Consider the following 24,117-nt stretch of genomic DNA (forward strand, 5'->3'; position numbering starts at 1 on the left):
TCCACAACTTAAATTAGTTGTGTGAGACCTTTTTTTTTTGTTTCATAACTGTGTGGTCCTAGAATTTTGTGGATCCAGATGTGTAAGATAAAGGTCTACAAATATGTGAGATAAAAAAAAGTCTTACATAACCAATGTCAGTTGGTGTGAGACATACCAAATAACCTTCATTGTTGGATGCACCAAAATGTATCGTGGCCTAATGAATAACAAAATAAAGGAGACCATGAAATCTCATGTTTAAAACTCACTGGGCTTACTATGTTTGGCTGAAAATAAGTTTATGAGTTCAGAATTCTAGTTTTTTAAAGTTATTGGGTTCCAAATTAATGATTTATGCATATTTAATAAATATTAGTATAATACAAATAATAAATTTGAACCAAAGCTACTGGGTTCGATCGAATCCAAGGCTAGCTCCGCCCCAGAACATGGAGCAAGGTTCCCAGCAACAAGGAAAGAATTAAAACTCACTGAATTACACAAGGTTTTGTGAGGACAATCGTCCAACATAAGGGTATTTGGTTCATCATATTCACCCCTCTCACAGGGAATGAAGTCATAGTTCAAACTTCTCCCATAACCTATTGAGCTTCTTCAAAATAATATGTAGGCTTGCTTCTCCTCTACGAACAACAGAGAAACCAGTATCAGCAATGCAGTCGGACTCAATGCCGTAGCCAAATATTATGTTTAAGAGTGTTCAAATTTTGAAGAAACAAGTAGTTTTTTTCCCATAAATAAGTGCACTGAATAAAAAAATATCTGATGAATGGGCAGGGGCGGATTTAGGGGGCCGCAAGGGTGTTCACCCGAACACCCTTTGCCGAAAAATTACACTATATATATAAGGCAAAATTTGTTTTTTATCTCTATATATTATGTTTTGAATACACTTAACACAATTCAAAAGTGTAGTTTAGTGATCAAGGGGTTCAAAATCTACATAAGGTCATGGGTTCAATTCCTACTTGCTACAAAAAAAAAAAATTTGAATCCCTTCGGGGAGATCCTGCCTCACCCGCTGTGAATGGGTGCATTGAGAATCCATTTTTCTTATTTAAATCAAGATTCATTAATTTTTTTTTCAAATTATATACTTATCCAAAGTACTTTTTTGGTCGTATTTAATAACCTTGACAAAGTAGAAATAAAAAACCGACGTCCCGCTTTGACTTTCTATGACCATGGAGGGTTAAATATGTGGCTAAAAACATTCTAGAACTCAATTTGAAATCTTCCCAATTGATTTTTTGACTGTAAAAGAAAACAAGAATGGTAGGAGGATTTTGAAGAGCTGAAAAACTCAACATGGTTGCTCTGATGGTAAGCAACTCTCACTTTCAATCGAGAGGTTGTGAGTTCGAGTCTCCCCAAGAGCAAGGTAGGAGTTCTTGGAGGGAAGGATGTCGGGGGTCTATTTGGAAACAGTCTCTCTACCCTAGGGTAGGGGTAAGGTCTGCATACACACTACCCTCCCCAGACCCCACTAAGTAGGATTATATTGGGTTGTTGTTGTTGAGAAACTCAACATGGGAGAGAGAGAGAAAGTTGGGCTCAGATGTGTTGGGGGTTCTGTTGGGCTTAAATGATGCTATTGGGTCTGCTTTTGTTCGAGAAAGAGATTTTTTCTTTCCTATACATTATTTAAAACTTTATTACGAAAAATGTTCATGTATTAGTATTTATCATACCTAAACACATTTTAATTATAAAATATATATAATTCCCTTATTTTGTTGAGAGATCATTTGATTTTCTTGATATAAAGGCTGGGTATTTGGTGGTATCGAGGTTTTCCAAGAGGTTCATCCCGATTTTGCAGCTACACGTTCTTGGTGAACTCGAGCCTCCTATTCGTGCGGAAAATTTTATTTTGTGTCTCATACAACTGACACTAATTGTATGAGGCAACTTTTTTGCCTCACAGTTTTGTGGACCCAGATTTCTGTGGACCAAGAAGTGTAAGATTGGGGTCCACAAATTTGTGAAACAAAAAGAAGTCTCATACAACTAATGTCAATTGTACGAGGCACAAAATAAAACTTCCCGATTCATGCTTACCCTAAATGAAATCTACAGTTACATTTATGAACTTTCTGGTATGTGAAAAGATCATCTAAATGTAGCAAAGCCATTATGTTTCTTTTTGGTGGTCTATTGATACACTAAAACGGCGGCCTAACTTATGAACTAAAAGATAAGTTATATAATTCTACTGTTTGAATGAAGATTAAATAACGAGAACGAATGATTAAGTATAGGAGGGTGAAGTGTCCAAATTACTTTTTAGGGAGGAGGGTTTCACTCCTCAGAAGTTGCAAATGGCGATTGATACAATTTATCTACGACTCATCTATAACTTATCTACAACTTTCACACATTATTTTTATTCAATTAAATACGACTACAATAACATAAAACTTAAATACAAATTCTATACAAAATTTATTCAATATGTTTTTTGTATATTTTGTATCTGATTTATACATAATAAAAACAAATTTCATACAACTAATTATATATTATACAACTTATCTACAATTTTCATACATTATTTCTACTCAGTTATATATAACTACAATATCATACAACTTAAATATAATTTTAATACAATATTGTTCAACTTTCATACAATAGTTAAATAAATAAAAGAAAAATATATAAAAAACAGAATATAATTTTTCTACAATTTTACTACAATTTTGTAAATATAATGTATATCATGTCTTCTTCTTCTTCTTCTTTTTCGAGTTTCAATCTGAAATTCAGCCAAAACCAAGTCTAATCTTCACCAAAACCCCTCAAAATTCAGATATAAACTCCAAACCATATTTCCAATTGTTTGCAACAACATCCAATCCAAATAAATAATGATTTGTGAAAACCCAAATTCGAATTCAAAGTTTTTAATGGCTGTCAATAGTGAAATTGCTGCTCTCTTTTCCTTTGCTTTACATTACTGAAATTAGGGATTGAGAGATAGAGAGAGACGTAGAGAGAATTCTCAATTCTTTGCAACATCATCCAATTCAAATAAATAATGTTTTTTGAAAATCCGTTAATGATGGAATCGTGGGTGGGTGCAAGATACGTGAGGGAGAGGGATGGAATGTGGAGAGAGAAACGTGGGAGTTGAAGATATGCTAGAGTAATTTTAGGACACTAATTATTATCATTAATTCCCTTAAAATGTACATAAATGGTAATTGGGTATATAAAATATAATTATAGTAAAACTTGAGTAGGGAAGGTAATATAGTTTCATATAGTGTAGGAATGTAAAAAATCTCTTTGAGAAAAATGTCTTTTGTGAACATACTTTTTAGGTAGTTTATGATGTTTTACCGTGGTGAGCTGTTGTGGCGTTTTATTTTTTTACTATTTCTTAGGGTTTTTTCTTTTTCTTAATTACAAAATGGATTCGTTAGATTTATTGTTGTTTTGACAAATTGATGATTGAGGTTTGTTCTTGATGATATTTGGTGGTAATGTTTCAACTTTGAGCTCATTTGGAGTAGATTTAGGCATTAAATCGTATATTAGATTGTTAAAATTCGAAAAACAATATGTTTTTGGGCAATTTGCACTTCATGCCTATTTGACCTTAAGTACATGAAAACTTTGGTTGCACTTTGGACATTTTGGCCTTAAGTGCATCTGAAGTGTAATTTTTCACTTTATACTAATTTTTTTTAAACTTCACACCCGATAAGTCTGAAGTTGATCGTAAAGTGGGTAAGTTTGCATTTTTTTCTTTCAAAGTGGGTATAAGTTCAATTGTTACCCCAAAAACGGGTATAGATGCAAAAATTATTAATTTAGAACCCAATAACTTAAACGAGCTAGAACCTCAGACCCATAATATTCAAATCTCGGCTCCGCCTCTGGCCAAAAGTGATTTTTTTTCAAATTTAGGTATTTGGTCAAACTTTTAGAAGAAAAAAAAATGCTTTTGAGTACAAGCATAAGCAATTTTTGAGAAACAGAGAAAAATGGATTCTTCCTAAAATATTTTTTTTAAAAGCACTTTTGAGGAAAATACACTTAGAAACACTTTTTAAAAACTTGGTGAAACACTAACTAATGTTTAAAAGTCTTTTTCAAATTAATTAGTCAAATATAAATTATTTTTTAGCAAAATTACTTTTATAAAAATATTTTTCAAAATAAGGTGATTTTAGAAAGTTGGTCAAACAAGCTAAGGAATAACATTTGTCTCATTTCAAATTGTTCACGGGTTCGACAATTCACCAATCACTTTATCTAGTGCTTTTACAACTAGTAATTTAATCCTAAAAGAGAAACCACGTGAACTAGACAAAGCTAAAAAGACAGGGGTCAAAAAGAAAATTAAAAAATTTACAAAACCAACCTCCCATTATCCCGTTATTATTTGCACAACAGTCCTGTCCAGCCATGCAAGCTAGCAGGCACCCACTCACTATAGACTTTAGTCGTAACTATAAAAGCCCTACTGCCTTTTCAAGACAATTTCTCTCCGTTTCTTCTCTCTACAGATCTGATCCCTACTGTCCAGGTACCTGCACTCTCTTTTCGCTACTCCGTTTGAATCTCATTTTTAATTTTTTTTTTAAAGTTGAATCTCATTTTTGTTGTCGATCGTTTTCATCTGGATCGGTGTTTTGGTTAGCATTTATGTATGCATCATTCGTTTTATTTTATAATAATTTTCGTGGTTTCGGATCTGAGTTTAGAATGCTGCTGCGATGGCGAGGTTGAATTTTTAGCGATTTATGAATTATGATTGCTTGTCGGTAGATTTACATCCATGGAGCTCGTTATAAACTCTGTCATAATCTCGCGTTATTGTTAGTTTTAAATGTATTAACTACTTTAATTATCATGCATTTATATAATATATGTGTGTGCAATGTGCATTGCTGGCTGACTTTTAATGTCACTCTCAGGGTTTCGTTCAGATGAAATTCCAAAAATTAATTTAAACGAATTAATAGAAGAAACTGATAAACTTGACAGAATAAATCAAATATTTGACATTCCTGACAGTTGTTACTACTATTTCCATCATTAGTAGCGTCACTGTGCGATGTTTTTTGGTTCTGGATGATTTAACAATCACCAAACTTGCATTTCCTGTAATCAGATGTTTTTGCAATCTGCAATGCTGTAATGTGCTGGAGATTTGTGTTTATGTCTAAATTTTCAGCGTACAACTTGATTTCCATGGTTGGAGGTTTGCTTCCTATTTGAGGGATGTTATCTGGTTTCGATAGATAGACGAGTCAATGGTAATGATAAACCCGGAGATAATTGCGTAACAGGCATGTAATTGGTCTAAATGGATACAAGAGCTACAATCCTAAGTTCATAGATTCAGATAGATATGAGTTCTACGTCTGCAGCTATTTCATTATCATGAATCTACTGATCTACATGGGTCTTAATAGGACAGAATTCTGTGTATACATGTATATTCACAATATTTATGCCGTACTAGTCTTGATGATATCCTTAATTGTAGTCGCATGTTACCAAGTTGTGAATTGTCTTTGTGATTTCGTAATAGAATTGCTTAGTTTCTTATAGGGTGGTTCATTGGGATTTATGGTTCATCTTTAGGAGGTACACGGGGTGGGTAATAGAGCTTATTTGTACTTCAGAAGTTTTGGTTACAATGTCTTAAAATCTTTTCTGAGAATGTGTGTTGCTGCTTTGAGCAGAATCTAGCATTTAAAAGTAGAGAGATCATGGGTCGTCGTGGAGTCAGTAGTGGTGGAGGACAGAGTTCCTTGGGTTACCTCTTTGGAGACGGTGAGGCTCCAAAACCTACTGTCACCAAGGTAGAAGCTCCACAGAATCAGGGAGCAACTACAAGTGATCCACAGAAAACTACTGCAGCTGCACCAGCTGCAAATGTTAATAAGCAGATTCCAGCTGGCATCCAGGGGAGCAACACCAATAACTATTTCCGCGCAGATGGACAAAACACTGGGAATTTCCTCACAGTATGATCCGAATCATTTTTCTTTCAAAGTCGGTTTTAGCATTTCCTTGCAGATTACTTATCCTCTCCTACTTATTGGTTTCTTTATTTATGATTCACCTCATGGCTTTGATCAAATAAAATAGTTTTTGAAATGACTGCTTTCAGAAGGTGAGTTTGAAAGCAGTTCTATTATGAAGAAAATTCTTTTCCATTCTCTGTTTTGTTCAGTACTATATGCTTATTACATTCTTAATTCTGTCACCCCTTCAGTTCTTGCTGCTTTTGTAGAAGCACTTCTGCTTTCCAAGTAGGTCAATTGAAGCAATTAACATGATAGGTTCCTTTATTACCTTTTGCCATTTTCAGGAGGCAATTGTGGATAAAGCATCTTTTTTTTTTCTTCTTAAGGAAGTTCTTTTCCGTCTGCTATTTAGTTCAGTATTACATGCTTCTTGCGTTCTTGATTCTGTCACATCACCCTTGTGTCAATTGCTGCTGCCCAAGTTTAGCACTTCAGGAGGGGAATTTGAGGACGGAACCATCCTCTTCTGCAGATATTTTTTTCCCATTTTCATCTAGCTCAGTAGCATAAGCTTCTCGCATTGCTAATTCTGTTGCATCATATTCCCTTTATTCTTTTCTAGTTCACAGGGTGATATTATCTTGTCAATTAAATGTTTGAATCTTGTCTCTTTCCAGGATCGCCCATCTACCAAAGTGCATGCGGCCCCAGGCGGTGGATCTTCCCTGGGTTACTTGTTTGGCGATGGAAAAAACTAGTTCCTTCTGTCCAAAGATGAAACTATGTTTTCATGAAAAATGATGAGACTGCTGTTACTGTATGTTGGTTTGTTTTGTGTCTGGGAAAACAGTGTCGGCATTTGGATGATCCAATTGTAATATGATAATCCTTTCCTACCCACTGTTGGGATTCACCCGGATAAGCTTCAACTGTGAACAATCCTCAACGCATGCTTACAGAAATCAAGTTTTAATTCGTGCTACTGTTGTGTTAGGGTGCAATGATTTTAAAAAACTCAATCGTTTTGCATCCATCTCCTAAAATGATTATGAACATGCATGATACTGCAACAATTGCTCTTTTCATTGTAAAGATGTTTAGCGACATTATGATATTTACAACTACAAATATTCAGAGTGGTAATTCAGTGAATGGCATTATAATTACTACTGAAACCATTTTAAATTAATGAAAATTACTCAGCGCAAAACTTCGTACGCTGAAATGCTATCTATAATCAGTGAATTTATTATGCTCTTGTCATTGGATGACTCGAATCATAACGTTGTGATATCCTTGAGGAAGTACTCTTATGAGCAGAACATGGTAAACTGCAGTAATTGATTGTAACGGAGGAGGATTAATAAGCATTGGTGTTTCACAGTTACAAAGACAGTTTGGCGATAAGACTGGGAAATTTGTAAATTGTTTTCTTTCAGCTTCTAGTATTAGCTTAGATGGTGACCACTGTCACCACAGTGAGTATGGGTGAAAGGGCAGTGTCTTCGTAAACCCGAGGAAAATGAAAATGTGAAATTCCCATGAAAATTTTGCAGAGATAAAATATTTCAATTCCCTCGGCCACCTTCACATTAAGTTGGCTCTTCGTCCTCTCGTCCCTCATAATCCCCCCCCCCCCCCACCCCAAAAAAAAATAATAAAAAAGGGGAAAAGGAAATGCAACAGGAAAAAAACAAAAGAGGGGATGAAAATGGAGCATAAAAATATGAGGACTCTCAATTTTCAAACATCAGTATTTGTCATATTGGGAAGATAAAAAGTTCTAGTCGATATCCTAATATATACAACAGTGGTGGCGATGGAGCTATTGACAAAAAAAGCAGTCCTTGGATCTAAAGCATTTCCACCCCAGTTCCTCAGAGAAATCATATCACTCTGAAATTCATCCTGTCAACCCTCGCTTCCACCACCTTGAAAAGAGACACCAACGAGGGGAAAAGGAGAAAAACAGGAGTGTTTGATAATTAAAAAAAGAAAAAGAAATGGTTAAATGATGACAGTTCTTTGGGTGTATGTCAAAGAGTCTGGGGGTCGTAGACAAAGGGGAATTCAAGGAAATAACCACCCTCTGATGACAAAATTGTGAGAGGCTAATCAGTTTTCCATTTGATTCTATCTGCAAAAAAGGAACAAGAAAAAGTTAGCTAATATCACCAATTAGTTGAGAAGCAGGTCTGCTGCTATCTTATGGTTATAGGAGCACAACTGATATGCTAAGGTAAGTGTCTATCTTCACTTCTTCAGAAGTAATATATTTCTAAATTAAACATTCAGTAGTAAAATTACCTAGAGGACTACATTAAGATGCCCTAAGGTGAGATGTGAGGATCATATCTGGTTTCCGTATACGTTTTGATTTCCATGAATTGACTTTGATCAAGAGAATCTTTCTCCAAGCTGTTTGATTCTGCAACTCCACAAATGCAATAGTCAATTCAATGTCGCAATTCATGCATATATGTAAAGCATAAAGTTCTGGCAACAGTTAAAATAGACAAAGTGATAAATCGGTGAAAGGATGTCAAAGCTGATTAGTCCTAGGAGTTGGGCTAAAGAGGGAGCGCTACCAGGGGTATAGGTTTCATCATCCAAATTGTTGCCAGTGCAGAAAGCAGAAAGATAAGAACTGAAGCAGACAACCAAGCTCTGATCAAGGAAAAACCGACAGATATAGAAATGTTGTGAAATGTGTTTGGTAAAAACCAAGTTATCTTACTCCCATGAACATCAAGCTCCTTTCTTATGTATAAAATATCCATTGGCAAATGGTTTTAGTTATATTAGCGGAAAATAACAGCCTTTTTCTGCTCGATAAGATCTATATGCCATAGCAAACAAGGTAAGACAATGCACGAGACAGCAAGTAAATTGGAATTTAGGAAAATTTTCTGGCACAAAAAAGGTAACGATACAAATAGACATTTTTTCAGACATTAAAGATAGCACAATCAATCAGAAAAAGCTAATTTAACAATTCTTAATACGAGATGACAGGAGTTTCATACATATCTATAGTTGAAAAGCAAAGATTTTATACTAGCAGAAAAGGGAAAAACCACCTATCAAAGGACTCCAAGTACCTATTTACTCGTGTGATGAATTGGCTTCAAGTATTTAATTAAACGAAAAAAGAAGTAAGAAGACATTTTAACATGTTTCTATTGCCAGCCCAAAATCAGGATGTCAGAAACTCATTTTTTTTCTGTTTCATTACATGGTTTTGGAACAAAAACAAAATGGTATAAATGCTTGCAGATCAAACAGGCAAACAAAGCACAGATATGACACAGAATTAAATTTAACTTACACGTTTGTCCAAAATCATTGTAACTTAAAAGCCAAGACAGATATTTACCGATATTTCATTTAATCTCGTTTGCATTTGGCCATTGACTTTTGAAAGAAATTTACAATTTAAGAAGACACAAGGCAAGAGCAGCACAGCCTAAATCTAGAAATCTTGTTTTGCGTCATTGCCTGACTGCAATATTGCTTGAGTTTGGGTGGGGGTAAACGATGCGGGTGTGGATCTAGAGGTATGATTCTTCATCACATAAATTTTAGGATTTGGGGTATGGAACTAAGTGCGGATACGGGTTTGGGATACGGTTAATAAATGTACACTACGACACATATATAAGTACATATTTTTATCAATTAAAGTTATTGAACTAAGATTAATAATCTTTAATATGGGCCTCTACCCACATGGAGGAAATCTCATTCTCCTTAAAGATAGATTCAAAACCAAAGGCCACGATCACTTGAAGAAAATGAGTGAAGCCATCTTAACGAAAAGGCAAGTTCAAATAAAAAAGAACACTGCTGGGGATTCTGTAAAAAGTTAAATATTTCAAACTAACCATCAACAGTTTCTTCAGTAAACTGAGGTTCGAAAGAATAATTTCATATACGTATCACAAATGGTCAAGGCAAGATAGTTGTAAAATCAGCAACATTTTGTCTTGGCGTATGATGTCTGAAATTAACAGTCGCAGGACTTGGATGGTACTTTTATGACTTCAAATTTTTACAGCACTTTGATACAAGATCACCCAAAACTTGCAAGATGTGTGGGGCACATACCTCAGTAAAGGATTTACGAGTCATTTTTTGCAGTAGCATTCTCCTTAGAAATCCTAGTACCACAATCTACTGGATCACTCGCTCTACTACTTTCCAAATTTACATCAGGCACCGCTGAAGACTTTGAGACGTCATGAACCTGTTACAAAGGCACTTCATCATAAATGATCTCAAAGTAAAAGTTTCAACATAAATAACTCGACTTCGCTAACGAGGGAGGTATGAATACAGAATCATGGAAGATCAGAAACCAGCAGGAATGGAAGATATGTAAGCATCAGTGTAAATCTTTTTTTGATTAAGTATGTAGCTCCAATAGTGATTATAATTTAAATCGGGCAGAGAGAGAGAGGGGACTGCTATTTGTGGACTGATATCTCAAATTAACAAGAAAAGAATATATCAGAGCTTGGTCATAAAAGCCTATATCGTTCACTAAACTTGAAACAATTCAAATCTGTTGCTTAATCATAAGCTCTGTATATAAATTTTCACAATACAGACTAATGGTCACCACTGATTCCTCATGTTAGTTCGACAAGAGGATGAAGATTGAATGTTGGCATGTAAGTAGGCATGCCCTCATGACTGTGATTATAAACCAAAGAGGGGAAGAAGATTATAAACCATGGGTGCTAGCAGATTATAAGCACGGTTTGAGGCCGTGGTTTCAAGTCAAATGCTGAAGATGAAGATTGAATGTTGGCATGTAAGTAGGCTGCCCTCACGACTGTGATTATAAACCAAAGAGGGGAAGAAGATTATAACCCACGGGTGATAGCAGATTATAAGCACGGTTTGAGGCCATGGTTTCAAGTCAAATGCTAAAACCAATTCTGCAGCTTCATAAATGAAATGCTGCAAGTGCAATAAGAAAAATGATCTATGCAAGCTAACGAGGAAGGAAATTTCATGTTCTTGTGCAGCCACGCAGGCATTAGTACAAAATTTTCTCTTTAAGATTGTATGGCATGATTAAACTATTTATTCCACACGAAAAGGTATAACCTCTTGGGCTGCTGAAGCATCAGAGGGGGATGGACTCTTCATTTCAGCTGTAACATCTCCAACCGGGGCCTCATTTCTGATAGATTTCCCACCAGAGACATCTGCTTGCTGGAAGTTGTTTACATTTTTTTCTGTAGGTCTTGTAACTTCTTTAACAGAATTATGGTCGTTGTTCGGCTTCTCATTACCAGTTTCACCACTTCCAGTATTCGTAATTCTGGAAATATGATAACATCATCCAAAAGGCAACAAGTGAACAGAAGAATTGATAAATACTGAAATTTTGCTGCTCTTATCCATCAAGTGTAGAATTCAGAAGATCATGCACCTGATAGAATCATTGCAGGGAGTCTGTTCAGGTCTTGGTTTGTTGGAAAATAGCACTCCACGGAGGGGTTTTCCATCTATAACAGTTTCAATGGTATACCCATCTGGAAAACTCTTTGTGACCTTGGCTTGAAAAGTCTTCTTCCCCAGAGGAGTCTGGTATTCGTTCAAATAAATGTTCTGCCGACCTGCCACAATATCAGTGCACCTTCAGAAGTCAGTCAAAACCAATTTCACTGCCTCAAGCATTAAATGCACTACACAATGTATCACTACAGGGTCTATACCAAAACGTACTATATATCAGATAACATATGACATGCTAGCACACTTTAATTTTCCTGGAAAAAAAGAGATTCATAGAGAAGTGTACATGTTTAGTATCCACTCGCATAATTACATAAAATTACGCATAGCTTATAGCAAAGAAACAACAACAAATCTTTTTGTTATATATAGCTGTTGGATCATCAGGGAAGCTTGCTTAGATGGATTATCATCCAATCGTTCCTCTCTTCAGTTATTCTTGTCTTTAAGGTCTCCTCTTACCTAACATATTGTCACGATAACAGTTAAAGCAATCGCATTGAGAAAACGAAAGCAACTCATAAATGCATTAACAAGGAGCAGCTTCAGTAAGAAAATTCTGAGGAAGTACAAGGTGGGAAACTACAAAATAAAATAAAGAAGATACAAAAAAAGTTTCTCACTTGGCTGTGTATAATTCAAAGGCAGTTGGTGATGGACATTAGCGTTATTCTCAAATCCAACAAGAGTATTATCATAGGGAGAAGCTAAAGCTTGTTGCTCCTGGCATTTTAACTTCAACTGCTTCCTCAAAGACAACTTCTCTATCCTTCTTTCGTCTCGTTCAGCCTCTCTAACAAGGCCTAGTGATATGAATATACAACATAGATTTCATAAATTTCTCAAAGGGAAAGTTCTAAATCAATATTGTACCATAAATAAGTACAAGCCAATGGAAAGCAGTGTGTGGTTGTTGGTGGATTCAAAGATAGACCTGTATATAGATAATACATGTCCTCCAAGGGTTGAAGGTTATTATCACAACCACCTATGAACACAAGAGCACCTCCCAAGTGTGGATCTAAGCAATCCCCAGCTACTGAGAATCTGGCAGATGGGCCCTCACCAGTGGGCATGACCTCAGTCCATGTACCTGCAGCTGCAGGGACATTTCGAACAAAGAACAGTACACAGACATCCAGCTTCAGATAGCGATCAATTGAATATCATATATCTCTTTAATACAAACCAATCATGACAAACAGCACAATAAGTCGGAGAAATTATCATTTAGAAGTTGACAGCAGCACAGATTTCCTGTATAGTTCTAAAATATCTTTTCTGATTCTCAATGATGAATGCTAACTAAGATCCACCAAGCATCATTTGCTGAATATTTTTTAAAACAATGGCGAAATAATATGATCTCAGAATAATTAATTTCTTATTAACTGTTCTGAGGTACCCCGTTGATGTTGGGGACCACACAAGGACAGACACAAAGACAATTTAGACCAAAATTTTCCTAGATGTTTGGTTTAGAAGAAAGTAACTGCACTTCCTCCTACTCAAATGCTCTATCCCATATCAAGTATTATCACAAACAAAAGAGGAGTGCTGGAGTGGTGAACAATAATGCACTTGATAATTAAGGAAAGAAAACATGGGACACATAAGCCCCTTCATTCAAACAGAAAGATAATGCACTTGAAGAACCACAAAGACAAACTCATTTTGTAAGACTGGGGATTGGGAAAATATTAAATGCTGATCGAAGAAGAGCAAAGAATAGAAAAAAGAGACAGCATTCCGACTACAAAAAGTGATAAAGCATGACCAATATTCCAATCATTTTCAACCACTCTATTCTCATTAGCCAACATGAAAGTCGGGTTCCTCCCCCCACATCCCACCCTCCCCCAACGCCACAAAGAGAAGCAGACACATATATACAAACAAATTTAACCCCCTGGCTCCATCTCTTCCATTATCGTCAGCTCAGATCCATGTCAAATATGGTCACTGCAGTCCATTCCTACTTTCAGGAAGAGTCATGGGCTTGGCGTGATCTTCCATACTTTACATGATTTCTTCTTCCTCCTGCCCTCTTCACTATGTCCTTACGCTTTTTTTTTTTTTTTTAAAGCTTCTCTCATATAAGAGGATCAGGGACAAGAGGCTTGATGGAACAGCTGATGTCATCATATTATTTAGTTTCATTTGTTTGGTTTTCGTTTTACAGGAAAAGAGCTTAAAAGTTTATATGATTCAATAGATAACATACCAACATCAAGCACGTAAACATCATTAAATAGGCTCTGGTCATTAGCGAAACCCCCGAAGACAAACAAGTTCTTCCCAAATGCAATGGTTGTATGCCCAGCTCGCGGTGGCAAATTCTGGCCCGTAGTATTCAACTTGCACCAAACCAGAGTATCTGTGAAAACAAATGCAGACTTAGTACTAGAAACAGAACTGTGATACAAGTGTAACCTTTTCTATATTTCACTTCAAGAGTGAGTTTTGTGAATACCTGTGTCAAGTATATGAACATCTGACAAATAAAAGCTAGATATGTCTTCACCACCTATGATAATGATCTTATTATTCCAAGACGAACAGGAATGGCTCTCACGCTTACATGGCGGAGTGCCTGATGGCGCAATGCGTTTCCAAACAAATGTCTCTGCCAAATGAGAAGAAGCATTAAAAAAAAAGAGTTTATGAAATAACCACCACCAGGATCACTAGCTCCCCACCCCCTCCCCGGCGTCCGCTCTTCTCTCTCTCTTGTGTGTGTATATATGAGATTAAAAACCATAAACTTCATAGAAAAGAAAACCAAGAGCTGTATGAGATCTAAAAACTGGATTCCTAACAACTGTGCAAGACTTTAGTGATTTAAGTAGCAGTAGAATACAAAATGCATATGAACAATAGGATAAGAACAATGTGAGTGCACCTTTGAAGAGATCGTCTAACTTTCTCTCAGATTATAAACTACTAGACAGGGGAGGTTTCTTTTCCGAGGAGTTGCAATGCTTAGGGTTCAATTCCTAAGAGAACTAAAATTTTGAGACAGAAACGACTGGCTGATGCCTCCTGTTTTTCTTCACTTTCCTCTTCCATTATTACCAATTTAAAGTTTGTATCACTACCCTCCCCATTGCCCTCATCTTTCTATCAGTAGTTCGATGGTTTTTGAAGTTGTTCGGAATTTCACATTGTTACGCTCAAGTCATAATGCAAAATTCACCGTACTGGCTAAGTGCAGTCTACCATTAGCCACCTTAATAACAGAGAGAGAGAGAGAGAGAGAGAGAGAGGAGAGACCTGTATTCAATACATAAACATCATCATAGTATATTTCAGTGTCATCGTATTTGCCGCATCCACCAAATATGAAAAGCCGTTTTCCAATAAGTGCTGCACTGTGGCCTTCCCTTGGATTAGGGCGATCGCCTCTTAGACTTGGTGATATCCATGTATTTGAAGCTAAAAGCAAGTAGATTCAGCAAATTATTAGGTAGTGAGTGAAAATCATTTGGAACAACAGATAGAATTCCTTATATGTGCCAACTTTCAACGTCCAAACAAATGGAAGAACAGAACATGTTTTATCTCATGTTATCGTCTCTCTGGAAAACATCGCACTTTTGGGAATAACAAGTCGGAGTATCTTTTTTCTTTCTGATAAGGTAAGATAAAGAAACTACTAACAGATTATCTTGAAGCTCTTTCCTGGTTTCTGATAGGAGAGACCAGCCTAAATCTTGTAAATAGCCCCAAATCAATGAAAGAAAGAATTATCTTCCATCTCGACCGAGGTATTAATGGTGATTTTCTAATCTCGTAGAATGGAATGTAACACAACTTTCTAAGTAGAACAACACAAAATGTAATAACTTAAGGGTTTATCCTCATAACATTAGACTAGAGATATTCTAATCAGAAAATCTAGAAAGCAAATTTAAATTAGCATTACACAGACAACAGAGGCAACTATTAAAAGATTAAGCAATAAGAAAATGGTCTTAAGATCAAAATGCACTAACAAGTGTCCAAAATATGCAAATCGTTAAGAGGCTCTCTCCCATTTGTGCCCCCAAACACAAAGAGATTATCTCCAATGTTTGTACAACTGTGGCTGTCCCTAGGTGTGGGCAATGCTCCCTTCATCACTGGCTCACTCCACATTCGATTAACTGCAAAATAGCAGAACAATGTAAGGATAGATTTATCAAAACCTCTCCCCAATTACTTATGCAACAAAACGTTAAAGCCCTATGTCTTCAGAAAAAATTTAATACTATTAAGAAAACCCTAAACAAGCATACTGAAAAAAGCCACAAGAAAATATGAACTGACACAACAATTTCAGGAAACGAAAAGCCAGAAACAAGAAAAGGTGCAATTTTTACTTGGAAAAAACGAAAGAAAAAGAACGCATACCAGTGTCAAAGACGTGAACTTTATTGGAATGTCTGTTGTCTTTGCCATAGCCACCGAAGACGTAGAGAAGCTTACCTCCGAAGACAGAGTTACAGGTGTGGCCCCACCTTTTCCCAGGCCCACCACCTCCATGTACACCCACTCTTTCCCATCTCATGCTTAATAACAACTCCAGTGAACCAAACGCACCGCAATAATAATCTAATCAAAAGCCAAAAGCGTAGTTTTTTTTAGAAAATAAATAAAATGTGCAACAAAGAAGGAGAGTGTTATTATGCTAAGTTTCGATTAAGGTTAAATGGGTTTCTGGCGTTTTCATGACTGAGATTAATAACATGCAGCGACAGGCGAGTGAGAAACGGCCATTAACAAGTGTCACAGTCTCCAGAGTCTGTACAACAGGGAGTGGAAATTGTACTCATTTCACAAACATTGGGGACTATTGATGCAAATAAAGATAAGTTATCCATGGGACCCAAAAAGCGCCCGAATCAAATTACAAATACTACGATGAGAAGTCAGTATTCTTTAATTTAGGGGTGTTAAAAAGCAGTTTAGATTGGATTTAATAGATTATTTGGCCAAGCTGGAAACTTATTTTGATAAGTATTTTTTTTAAAGTATTTTTTTTTAAATTATTTTTTTTCAAAAGTACTTTTAGAGTAAAAAGTAGTTTGTATTTGGCAAATTAATTTGAAAAATATTTCGAAGCATCAATTAGTATTTGACCAAGTTTTTTAAAACTGTTTCTCAAAAAAGTACTTCGGGAAGAAACTACTTTTTCTACTTCTCCAAAGTTGCTCCTGCTTCTACTCAAAAATATTTTTTTTCCTTCTAAAAGTTTGGCCAAACACTTCAATTTTGAAAAAAAATACATTTTTTGTGCTTTTCAACTTGAAAAAGTTTGACCAAACAGGTTAAAAGTTCAATTGAGTTAAAACATATAAAGCAATAATGAAAATTTGCTTAATTCAAGTTATGATAAGTAATGATCATAATGACAACTTAACTCAAGTTTAGAACAATTGCACTACTTATATGGCATGTCATATGAGGTATTTGGTCAAATCAAAGAAGTAAAACTATTAAAATATTACTACTCCACTATTAAGTGGGCGTTTGGACATACGAATTGTAAATTTCAAAAAGTGAAGAAAAAAAATCAAGTGAAAATGGTATTTGAAATTTAGAGTTGTGTTTGGACATGAATATAATTTTGGTTAGTTTTTTAAAGTTTTGAGAGTGATTTGAAAGAAAATTTTGAAAAAACAGTTTTTTGGAATTTTTCAAATTTTGGAAAATTTTCAAAATGCATTGATTTCGAAAACAAGTGAAATTTTTTTGGGCTCTAAGTATTGAAGGTTGGAAGAGATTCTCATAAAATGGAATGGAAAGTGGAAGCGTCAAGAGTGAAGAAGAAAAAACATTCTGCCAAAAAGTAGGGGTTTACAAAGGAAACTGACAAACCGCATCAATCGATAATTCGAGTCAAACCGAGAAACAAAACCCGACTATGGGCTGGTTTGATTTGGTTTGGTGTTGGAAAAAAAATCTGACCATAATTGGGTTGGGTTGGTTTTAACTAAATATCAGAAACACTAATTAAAGTTAGTTGTTAGTTAGTTAGAAAGCTAATAGATGGACCTAAATGTAAAGAAAGGAAGTTTAGGGTCATGGTGTTAGAAAGTGGAAAAGGGCACGTGTTTTATGTTAAATAAACAGTGTCCCTCCAAAAACAGTTATACTGCTTCTTCTTCTTCAACATAAGCAAAAATGCATTTGTCTTCTCCTCATGTCCTTCTTCTAGATCCTTCATAACTCTTCCCAAATTCGATTGCATGTTATCAATCTAAGATCATTGAGTGTAGATTCAACAAATTAACATGGTATCGGAGCCTAGATCGTTATAATTGCGTAGATCGAAGTGATTGAAGTTGCAGAATTTTGAGAAATTGCAGAATTTTTTGAAGTTCAGCTATGGCGACAGATGAAATTGCACAACTACCTCACAATCACCCACTGTTTCTTCGAGATTCAGATGCACCTGACACAACATTGATCTCGTTGAAGCTCACAGGGCCGAAAAACTATGCCCTATGGGCAGGGCAATGACGGTTGCACTATTAGTGAAGAATAAGCTAGGGTTTGTGGACGGTACATGTGTAAAGAAATCGTACAAAGGAGAATTGGAAACGCAATGGGAGAGATGTAATGCTGTTGTGGTTTACTGGTTGAGTAGCACTGTAGCAAGTGAGTTGGTACCTAGCATCATGTATGCTTCAAGTGCGAAGAAAGTATGGGATGAGTTCAAAGAGAGGTTTGACACGGATAATTTGACTCGAATCTATCAACTTTGGACTGACATTGCAAGCCTAAAGCAAGGAACTGAGTCGGTTACTTCATATTTCTCAAAAATGAAAGATCTGTGGGATGAGTTAGACATTTTGGCCCAATTACCTTCTTGTGACGGTGAAGAATCGAGGCCTTATGTGGAACATCTAGTGAGGCAAAGATTGTTGCAGTTTCTTATGGGACTCAATGAGAGTTACAGTCAAGTAAGGAGCAATATATTGCAGAAAAGGCCAGTTTTGTCAGTTATTCAAGCATATGCAGTAGCTATACAGGAAGAAAGTCAGAGAACACTAGGTGTTGTGGAAACAAATAAGGAACCACTAACAATTTTAGCAGGAAGGGGTCAGATGTTCAAAGGCAAGAAGCCAGGGCTGATATGCGAGCATTGTGGTTATAAAGGTCATTTGAAGGAAAATTGTTACAAAATAATAGGCTATCCTCCGGATTTCAAGAGCAAAAAGAAGGAACAACTAGGTACATATAAACCTTTTGCTAACAATGCTAACACAGATGCAGGTGCTGAAGCCAGAAATCAACCACAGGGGAACTATCTCACAGCAGAATAGTACAAACAGTTGATAAGCCTGCTGGAGAAAACTTCATCAAAAGAGAGGAGTGCAGGGCCATCAAAGTTGACTGGATCTTCAAACATGGCAGGTATTATGTCATTGATGTCTAATGTATCCAATGTTTATGCATATGATTGGATAATAGACTCAGGTGCATCACACCACATAACATTTTGCAATAGTGTATTGGATTTTATTAGACCTGTAGAAGGACATAATAGTTTTAGAGTACAAACACCTACAGGATATAGATCTGAAATCATGCATGCTGGAGATGCTACAATATTAGGGAGTCAGAAAATCAAGAATGTGTTATATGTACCAAATTTTAAGTTCAACTTACTCTCAGTATCCAAGTTGACTAAGGACCTATGTTGCTCTGCATGTTTTTTCCCTGATTTTTGTGTATTTCAGGGACTATGCAGTGGCATGGTATTGGGGATTAGTAGAGAAGATAGTGGACTTTACATACTCAGTAGAGGAGATGTAGTTGCTGCTGGTTCATTTCACAGAGAGGGAGTAACAACCACATTGTGGTATCAAAGGCTAGGACATGCCTCCACATATGCTATGCAGCATTTGCCAGATTTAAAGAATAAAGTGAGGCTGAAGATGCAAAAGGAATGTCAAATTTGCCCTTTAGCTAAACAAAGCAGACTGAGTTTTCCCATAAGTAACAGTAGTTCAAACTGTGTGGTTCAATTAGTGCATGCTAATGTATGGGGTCCTTACAAGGTAGGAACTTATAATGGAAAATAATATTTTGTTACTCTGGTTGATGACTATAGTAGATATACTTGGACTTGTTTGTTAAAGTCCAAATGTGAAGTTTTTGTTGTGCTGAAAGACTTTCTTTCTTTAGTAAAAAATCAGTTTGGTGTGATGGTTAAGACATTGAGAACAAACAATGGTACAGAATTTTTCAATAGCCAGTGTAGTGACTTGTTTAAAGCACTTGGGATTGTTCATCAAAGCATTTGTCCATACACTCCACAGCAGAATGGAGTGGTGGAAAGAAAACATAGACATATCATTGATGTGGATAGAGCACTCAAGCTACAGAGTAATGTGCCAATCAGATTCTGGGGAGAATGTATTAAAACAGCAGTGTATCTCAACAACAAGATACCCATACAGGTTTTGAACAAAAGATCTCCCTATGAACTGTTGTATGGCAAACAACCAAGCATAGATCATTTGAGAGTGTTTGGTTGTTTATGCTATGCAAGTACCCTTCCTAGAGGTGACAAATTTGTTGTTAGAGCCAGAAGAGTAGTAATCATGGGGTACTCAGAGACACAAAAAGGATACAACCTTTTTAACTTAGAATCTAACACTTTCTTTGTCAGCAGGGATGTGACTTTTAGAGAAGATATTTTTCCTTTCCAAGGTGATGAAGTTTGCCAGGAGGACTTGTTTATTCTTGCACCAACAGATATGAACACTAATACACTAGGAGCATATGGTGATGGTGTCCCTCTTGACTCACAAGAAGACTTAGGCAATGAAAACATGGAGGAAGAAGGAATCCCTGCTATTGAACTATCAGATGCAGTTTTGGTTGAGCCAACAGGAGTTGATGCACCTACTCCAAATGCATCTGAAGATATTGTAGCTAAACCTCTAGCCACTATGCAGGAAGTTGAAGCAGATTTGCAGGAACAACAAGGTACCACTCAACAATCATAGTCAGTTGAACCTGCTATCAATGCAGAAGCTCCTATTCTTAGGAAATCCACCAGGGGTACAAAACCAGCAATTTGGCTCAAAGATTATGTCACTGGTCTAAAACCATCAGGATATTGCCTATCCAATTTCAAGCTATATCAATTACACACATTTGCCAGAACACTATCAAGCCTACCTCTCCAATTTCTCTACTCTCACAGAACCTAAGACATTCTATGAAGCCTCTACAGATGGGAGATGGATTCAAGCTATGCAAGAAGAAATTCAAGCACTTGAGGCTAACAACACTTGGGAGATTGTAGACTTGCAACCAAGAAAGAAAGCAATTGGTTCAAAGTGGGTGTACAAAATCAAATACAAGGCCAATGGGGAAGTTGATAGGTTCAAGACACGCTTAGTTGCTAAAGGTTACACCCAACAGGAAGGTCTTGACTACCATAAGACCTTTTCTCCTGTTGAAAATATGGTCACTGTAAGGATTGTGATTAGCCTTGCAGCCTCTAAAGGTTGGAAGTTATTCCAAACGGATGTAAACAATGTATTTCTGCAGGGTGATCTTTATGAAGAAGTCTACATGACTTTGCCACAAGGATTCCATAGGCAGGGGGAGTCTCAGGTTTGCAAGCTACTTAAGTCTCTTTATGGACTCAAGCAGGCATCAAGGCAATGGAATATCAAGCTAACCAATGCTCTGACTGACGCAGGATATATGCAAAATGCCTATGATTATTCCTTGTTCACAAAGAAGCCAGGAACAGACTTGGTGATCATTTTGATATATGTTGATGACTTGATGATCACTGACAGCAGCAGTGAGATGATAGATGAAGTTAAAAGGACCCTACATAAGTCCTTCAAACTCAAAGACTTAGGAGAACTTGGGTATTTTTGGGGGATTGAAATCATGAGGTCACACAAAGGCATACTATTGAATCAGAGAAAGTATGCACTAGAGCTCATATCAGATTTAGGACTTAGTGGGGCAAAGCCTACAAGTTCACCTCTTGAACAAAATCAAAAGCTTACAACCATTGACTATGATAAGCATGCAGGACTCAAATGAGATGAAGAGCTGACAGGTATAGAAAGCTATCAAAAGTTGATTGGAAAGCTGATTTATTTGACCATAACAAGGCCGAATATATGCTTTGTAGTGCAGTTCCTAAGTCAATTCATGCAACATCCCAAATAGTCGCACTTGGAGGTAGCTATGAGAGTGGTGAAATATATAAAAGGATCACCAGGAAAAGGAATACTATTGAAGATGGGGACATTGGAAGAGATCACAACCTATTGTGATTCAGACTGGGCATCTTGCCCAAACACCAGAAGATCAGTGACATGCTATGTTATTAAGCTTGGCGAATCATTGATTTCCTGGAAGTCCAAGAAATAACAGACAGTCAGTAGAAGTTCAGCAGAAGCAGAGTACAAAAGCATGGCAGCAGTTAGTGAAGAATTGGTATGGCTAGTTGGATTGCTGAAGGAATTTGATGTATCTTTGCAAATGCCAGTAAAGGTTTTTTTGTGATAGTAAAACAGCTTTACAAATAGCTGCAAATCTAATTTACCATGAACGGACAAAACCCATTGAGATTGATTGCAATTTCGTGAGAGAAAAGATCAAAAGTGGATTAATATCTACTCATTACATTTGTACAAGAGAACAGGTAGCATACATGATGACAAAGGGTCTTGGAGTAGCTCAGCATCAAATGTTGATGTCCAAATTGGGAATGTTCGATGCTTTCCATCCTCCAGTTTGAGGGGGAGTATCAGGAACACTAATTAAAGTTAGTTGTTAGTTAGTTAGAAAGCTAATAGATGGACCTAAATGTAAAGAAAGGAAGTTGAGGGTCATAGTGTTAGAAAGTGGAAACGGGCACGTGTTTTCTGTTAAATAAACAGTGCCCCTCCAAAAATCAGCTGTACTGCTTCTTCTTCTTCAACAGAAGCAAAAATGCATTTGTCTTCTCCTCATTTCCTTCTTCTAGATCCTTCATAACTCTTCCCAAATTCGATTGCATGCTATCAATCTAAGATCATTGAGTGTAGATTCAACAAATTAACACTAAAGAAAGTCAAACCGAAACCAAACCAACCCGACATTACATATATAGAAATTTTAGATATATTTAATATATAAATATACTTATTGTGATGTAATTTATAAATATTTCTTAAAAGATTTAATAATTTTATTTTTTGATGTATTATTTCAAGGTTGGACTTAGAACTTTTGAATGTTCTAATAAATTTTATAGCCATTAACATTAGTAAATTAAATAGTGCTAACAAAAGCCCAAACCAAAATCAAATCAATACTATTGCTAATTTAATTCAATACTACGAATGGGAAAATGCATAACCTATTTTTATTTTTTCTTTAGCGTTTAGTCATATATTTAATACTCCCTTATTAGTCTACTTATTTTAGCATGATTTAGTACTCTTAGATTATGTTTATTTTTAATATGACTTTTTAATTAGCAATATTTATATTACATAATTTTATTATTGAATATTTTAGAATAATATCATGATATATCTCATATTTTGTATTATTTTCTTGGAAAATACATTATATATTTGTATCTTACTAGGACTAAAGAAATATTTTGAGCATAATTTATATGTTTTGTTTTACGAATATTTTACCGGAAAAACCCGAAAACCCGAGAAAAATTGAAAGTGAAAAACCCGAATTTTATTGGTTTGGTTTGGTCTTTAAATTTAATAATCTGACACAATTAGTTTAGTTTGATAATTATAAAATACGAACCAACCCGACCTATGCATACCTCCACCAAGAAGTAAAGATGACGGGGTCTGATTAAGAAGTAACAAAAGTGAAGGAGGTAATTAATGGAAACGCCTGCCAATAGGGTTCTTTTTCAGAAAGTTAATTAAGGATGCCTAGTCTAAGCTCGCAGAATTGGCTCTACTGTACTGTACAACAATTGACCAACTGACAAAAAGTGTAGTGTTTCAGGGTGAGTTGTCCATTAGGACGACCTCATTATTAAAGTATTGTGTACATATCTATCAGGGGATTATTATCTCGCATTCAATGTGATATTAATTTAGGCCGATATTAACTAATAACCATAATCGATAAAAGTAGTTCCAAATTTTATACCGGAATTATAGCCCGTTTGGCCAAGTTGCAAAAATCAGTTTATTTTGAGAAGTATTTTTTTTCAAAAGTTCTTTTCTCAAAAGTATTTTTGCTGAGAAGCAGTTTGTGTTTGACTAATTAGTTTGAAAAACACTTCTGAACAACAATTAGTGTTTGCTCAAACTTTAAAAAATTGCTTCTAAGTGTATTTTTCTCAAAAATGCTTCTCAAAAAAATATTTTTGGGGAGAAGCTACTTTTTTTTGTTTCTCTAAAACTGTTTCTGCTACTCCTCAAAAACATTTTTTTTCCTTCCAAAAGCTTCTTTTGGCCCAAAAAAGCACTTTGGCCAAACCAGCCAATTCCAAGGTTTGATTGACATGGGGGATGCTCATAACTCACTCAAACACCATTTTACATGAAGGTAGTTTAGATGGCTTACTCTAAGTTTTGAAATGGTTAAAATGCATGATTTG

At 35.9% G+C, this 24,117-nt stretch overlaps 3 protein-coding genes across 3 annotated transcripts; 2 read left to right on the top strand and 1 right to left on the bottom strand.

The window, feature by feature from the left end:
• The first annotated feature begins 4,401 nt into the window (after positions 1-4,401).
• LOC107820715 (protein SPIRAL1-like 1) lies at positions 4,402-6,975 on the top strand. Its single transcript, XM_016647052.2, has 3 exons — positions 4,402-4,540; positions 5,706-5,990; positions 6,671-6,975. The coding sequence occupies exons 2-3, from the start codon at positions 5,733-5,735 to the stop codon at positions 6,749-6,751; spliced, it is 339 nt and encodes a 112-aa protein (XP_016502538.1). The 5' UTR covers positions 4,402-4,540; positions 5,706-5,732; the 3' UTR covers positions 6,752-6,975.
• Positions 6,976-7,705: 730 nt separating this feature from the next.
• LOC107820714 (uncharacterized) lies at positions 7,706-16,414 on the bottom strand. The gene is made up of 12 exons (XM_075256698.1): positions 15,915-16,414; positions 15,518-15,667; positions 14,796-14,957; positions 13,996-14,148; positions 13,747-13,899; positions 12,457-12,621; positions 12,146-12,325; positions 11,437-11,623; positions 11,109-11,325; positions 10,101-10,239; positions 8,301-8,421; positions 7,706-8,130 (listed from the first exon to the last, which is right to left on the bottom strand). The coding sequence occupies exons 1-10, from the start codon at positions 16,069-16,071 to the stop codon at positions 10,114-10,116; spliced, it is 1,650 nt and encodes a 549-aa protein (XP_075112799.1). The 5' UTR covers positions 16,072-16,414; the 3' UTR covers positions 7,706-8,130; positions 8,301-8,421; positions 10,101-10,113.
• A 1,608-nt stretch (positions 16,415-18,022) lies between these two features.
• On the top strand, positions 18,023-18,832 carry LOC142182337 (uncharacterized). Its single transcript, XM_075256597.1, has one exon. The coding sequence runs from the start codon at positions 18,023-18,025 to the stop codon at positions 18,830-18,832; it is 810 nt and encodes a 269-aa protein (XP_075112698.1).
• Positions 18,833-24,117: the final 5,285 nt, after the last annotated feature.

This window comes from Nicotiana tabacum, chromosome 6 (genome assembly GCF_000715075.1).
Source record: "Nicotiana tabacum cultivar K326 chromosome 6, ASM71507v2, whole genome shotgun sequence".
NCBI lineage: Eukaryota > Viridiplantae > Streptophyta > Magnoliopsida > Solanales > Solanaceae > Nicotiana > Nicotiana tabacum.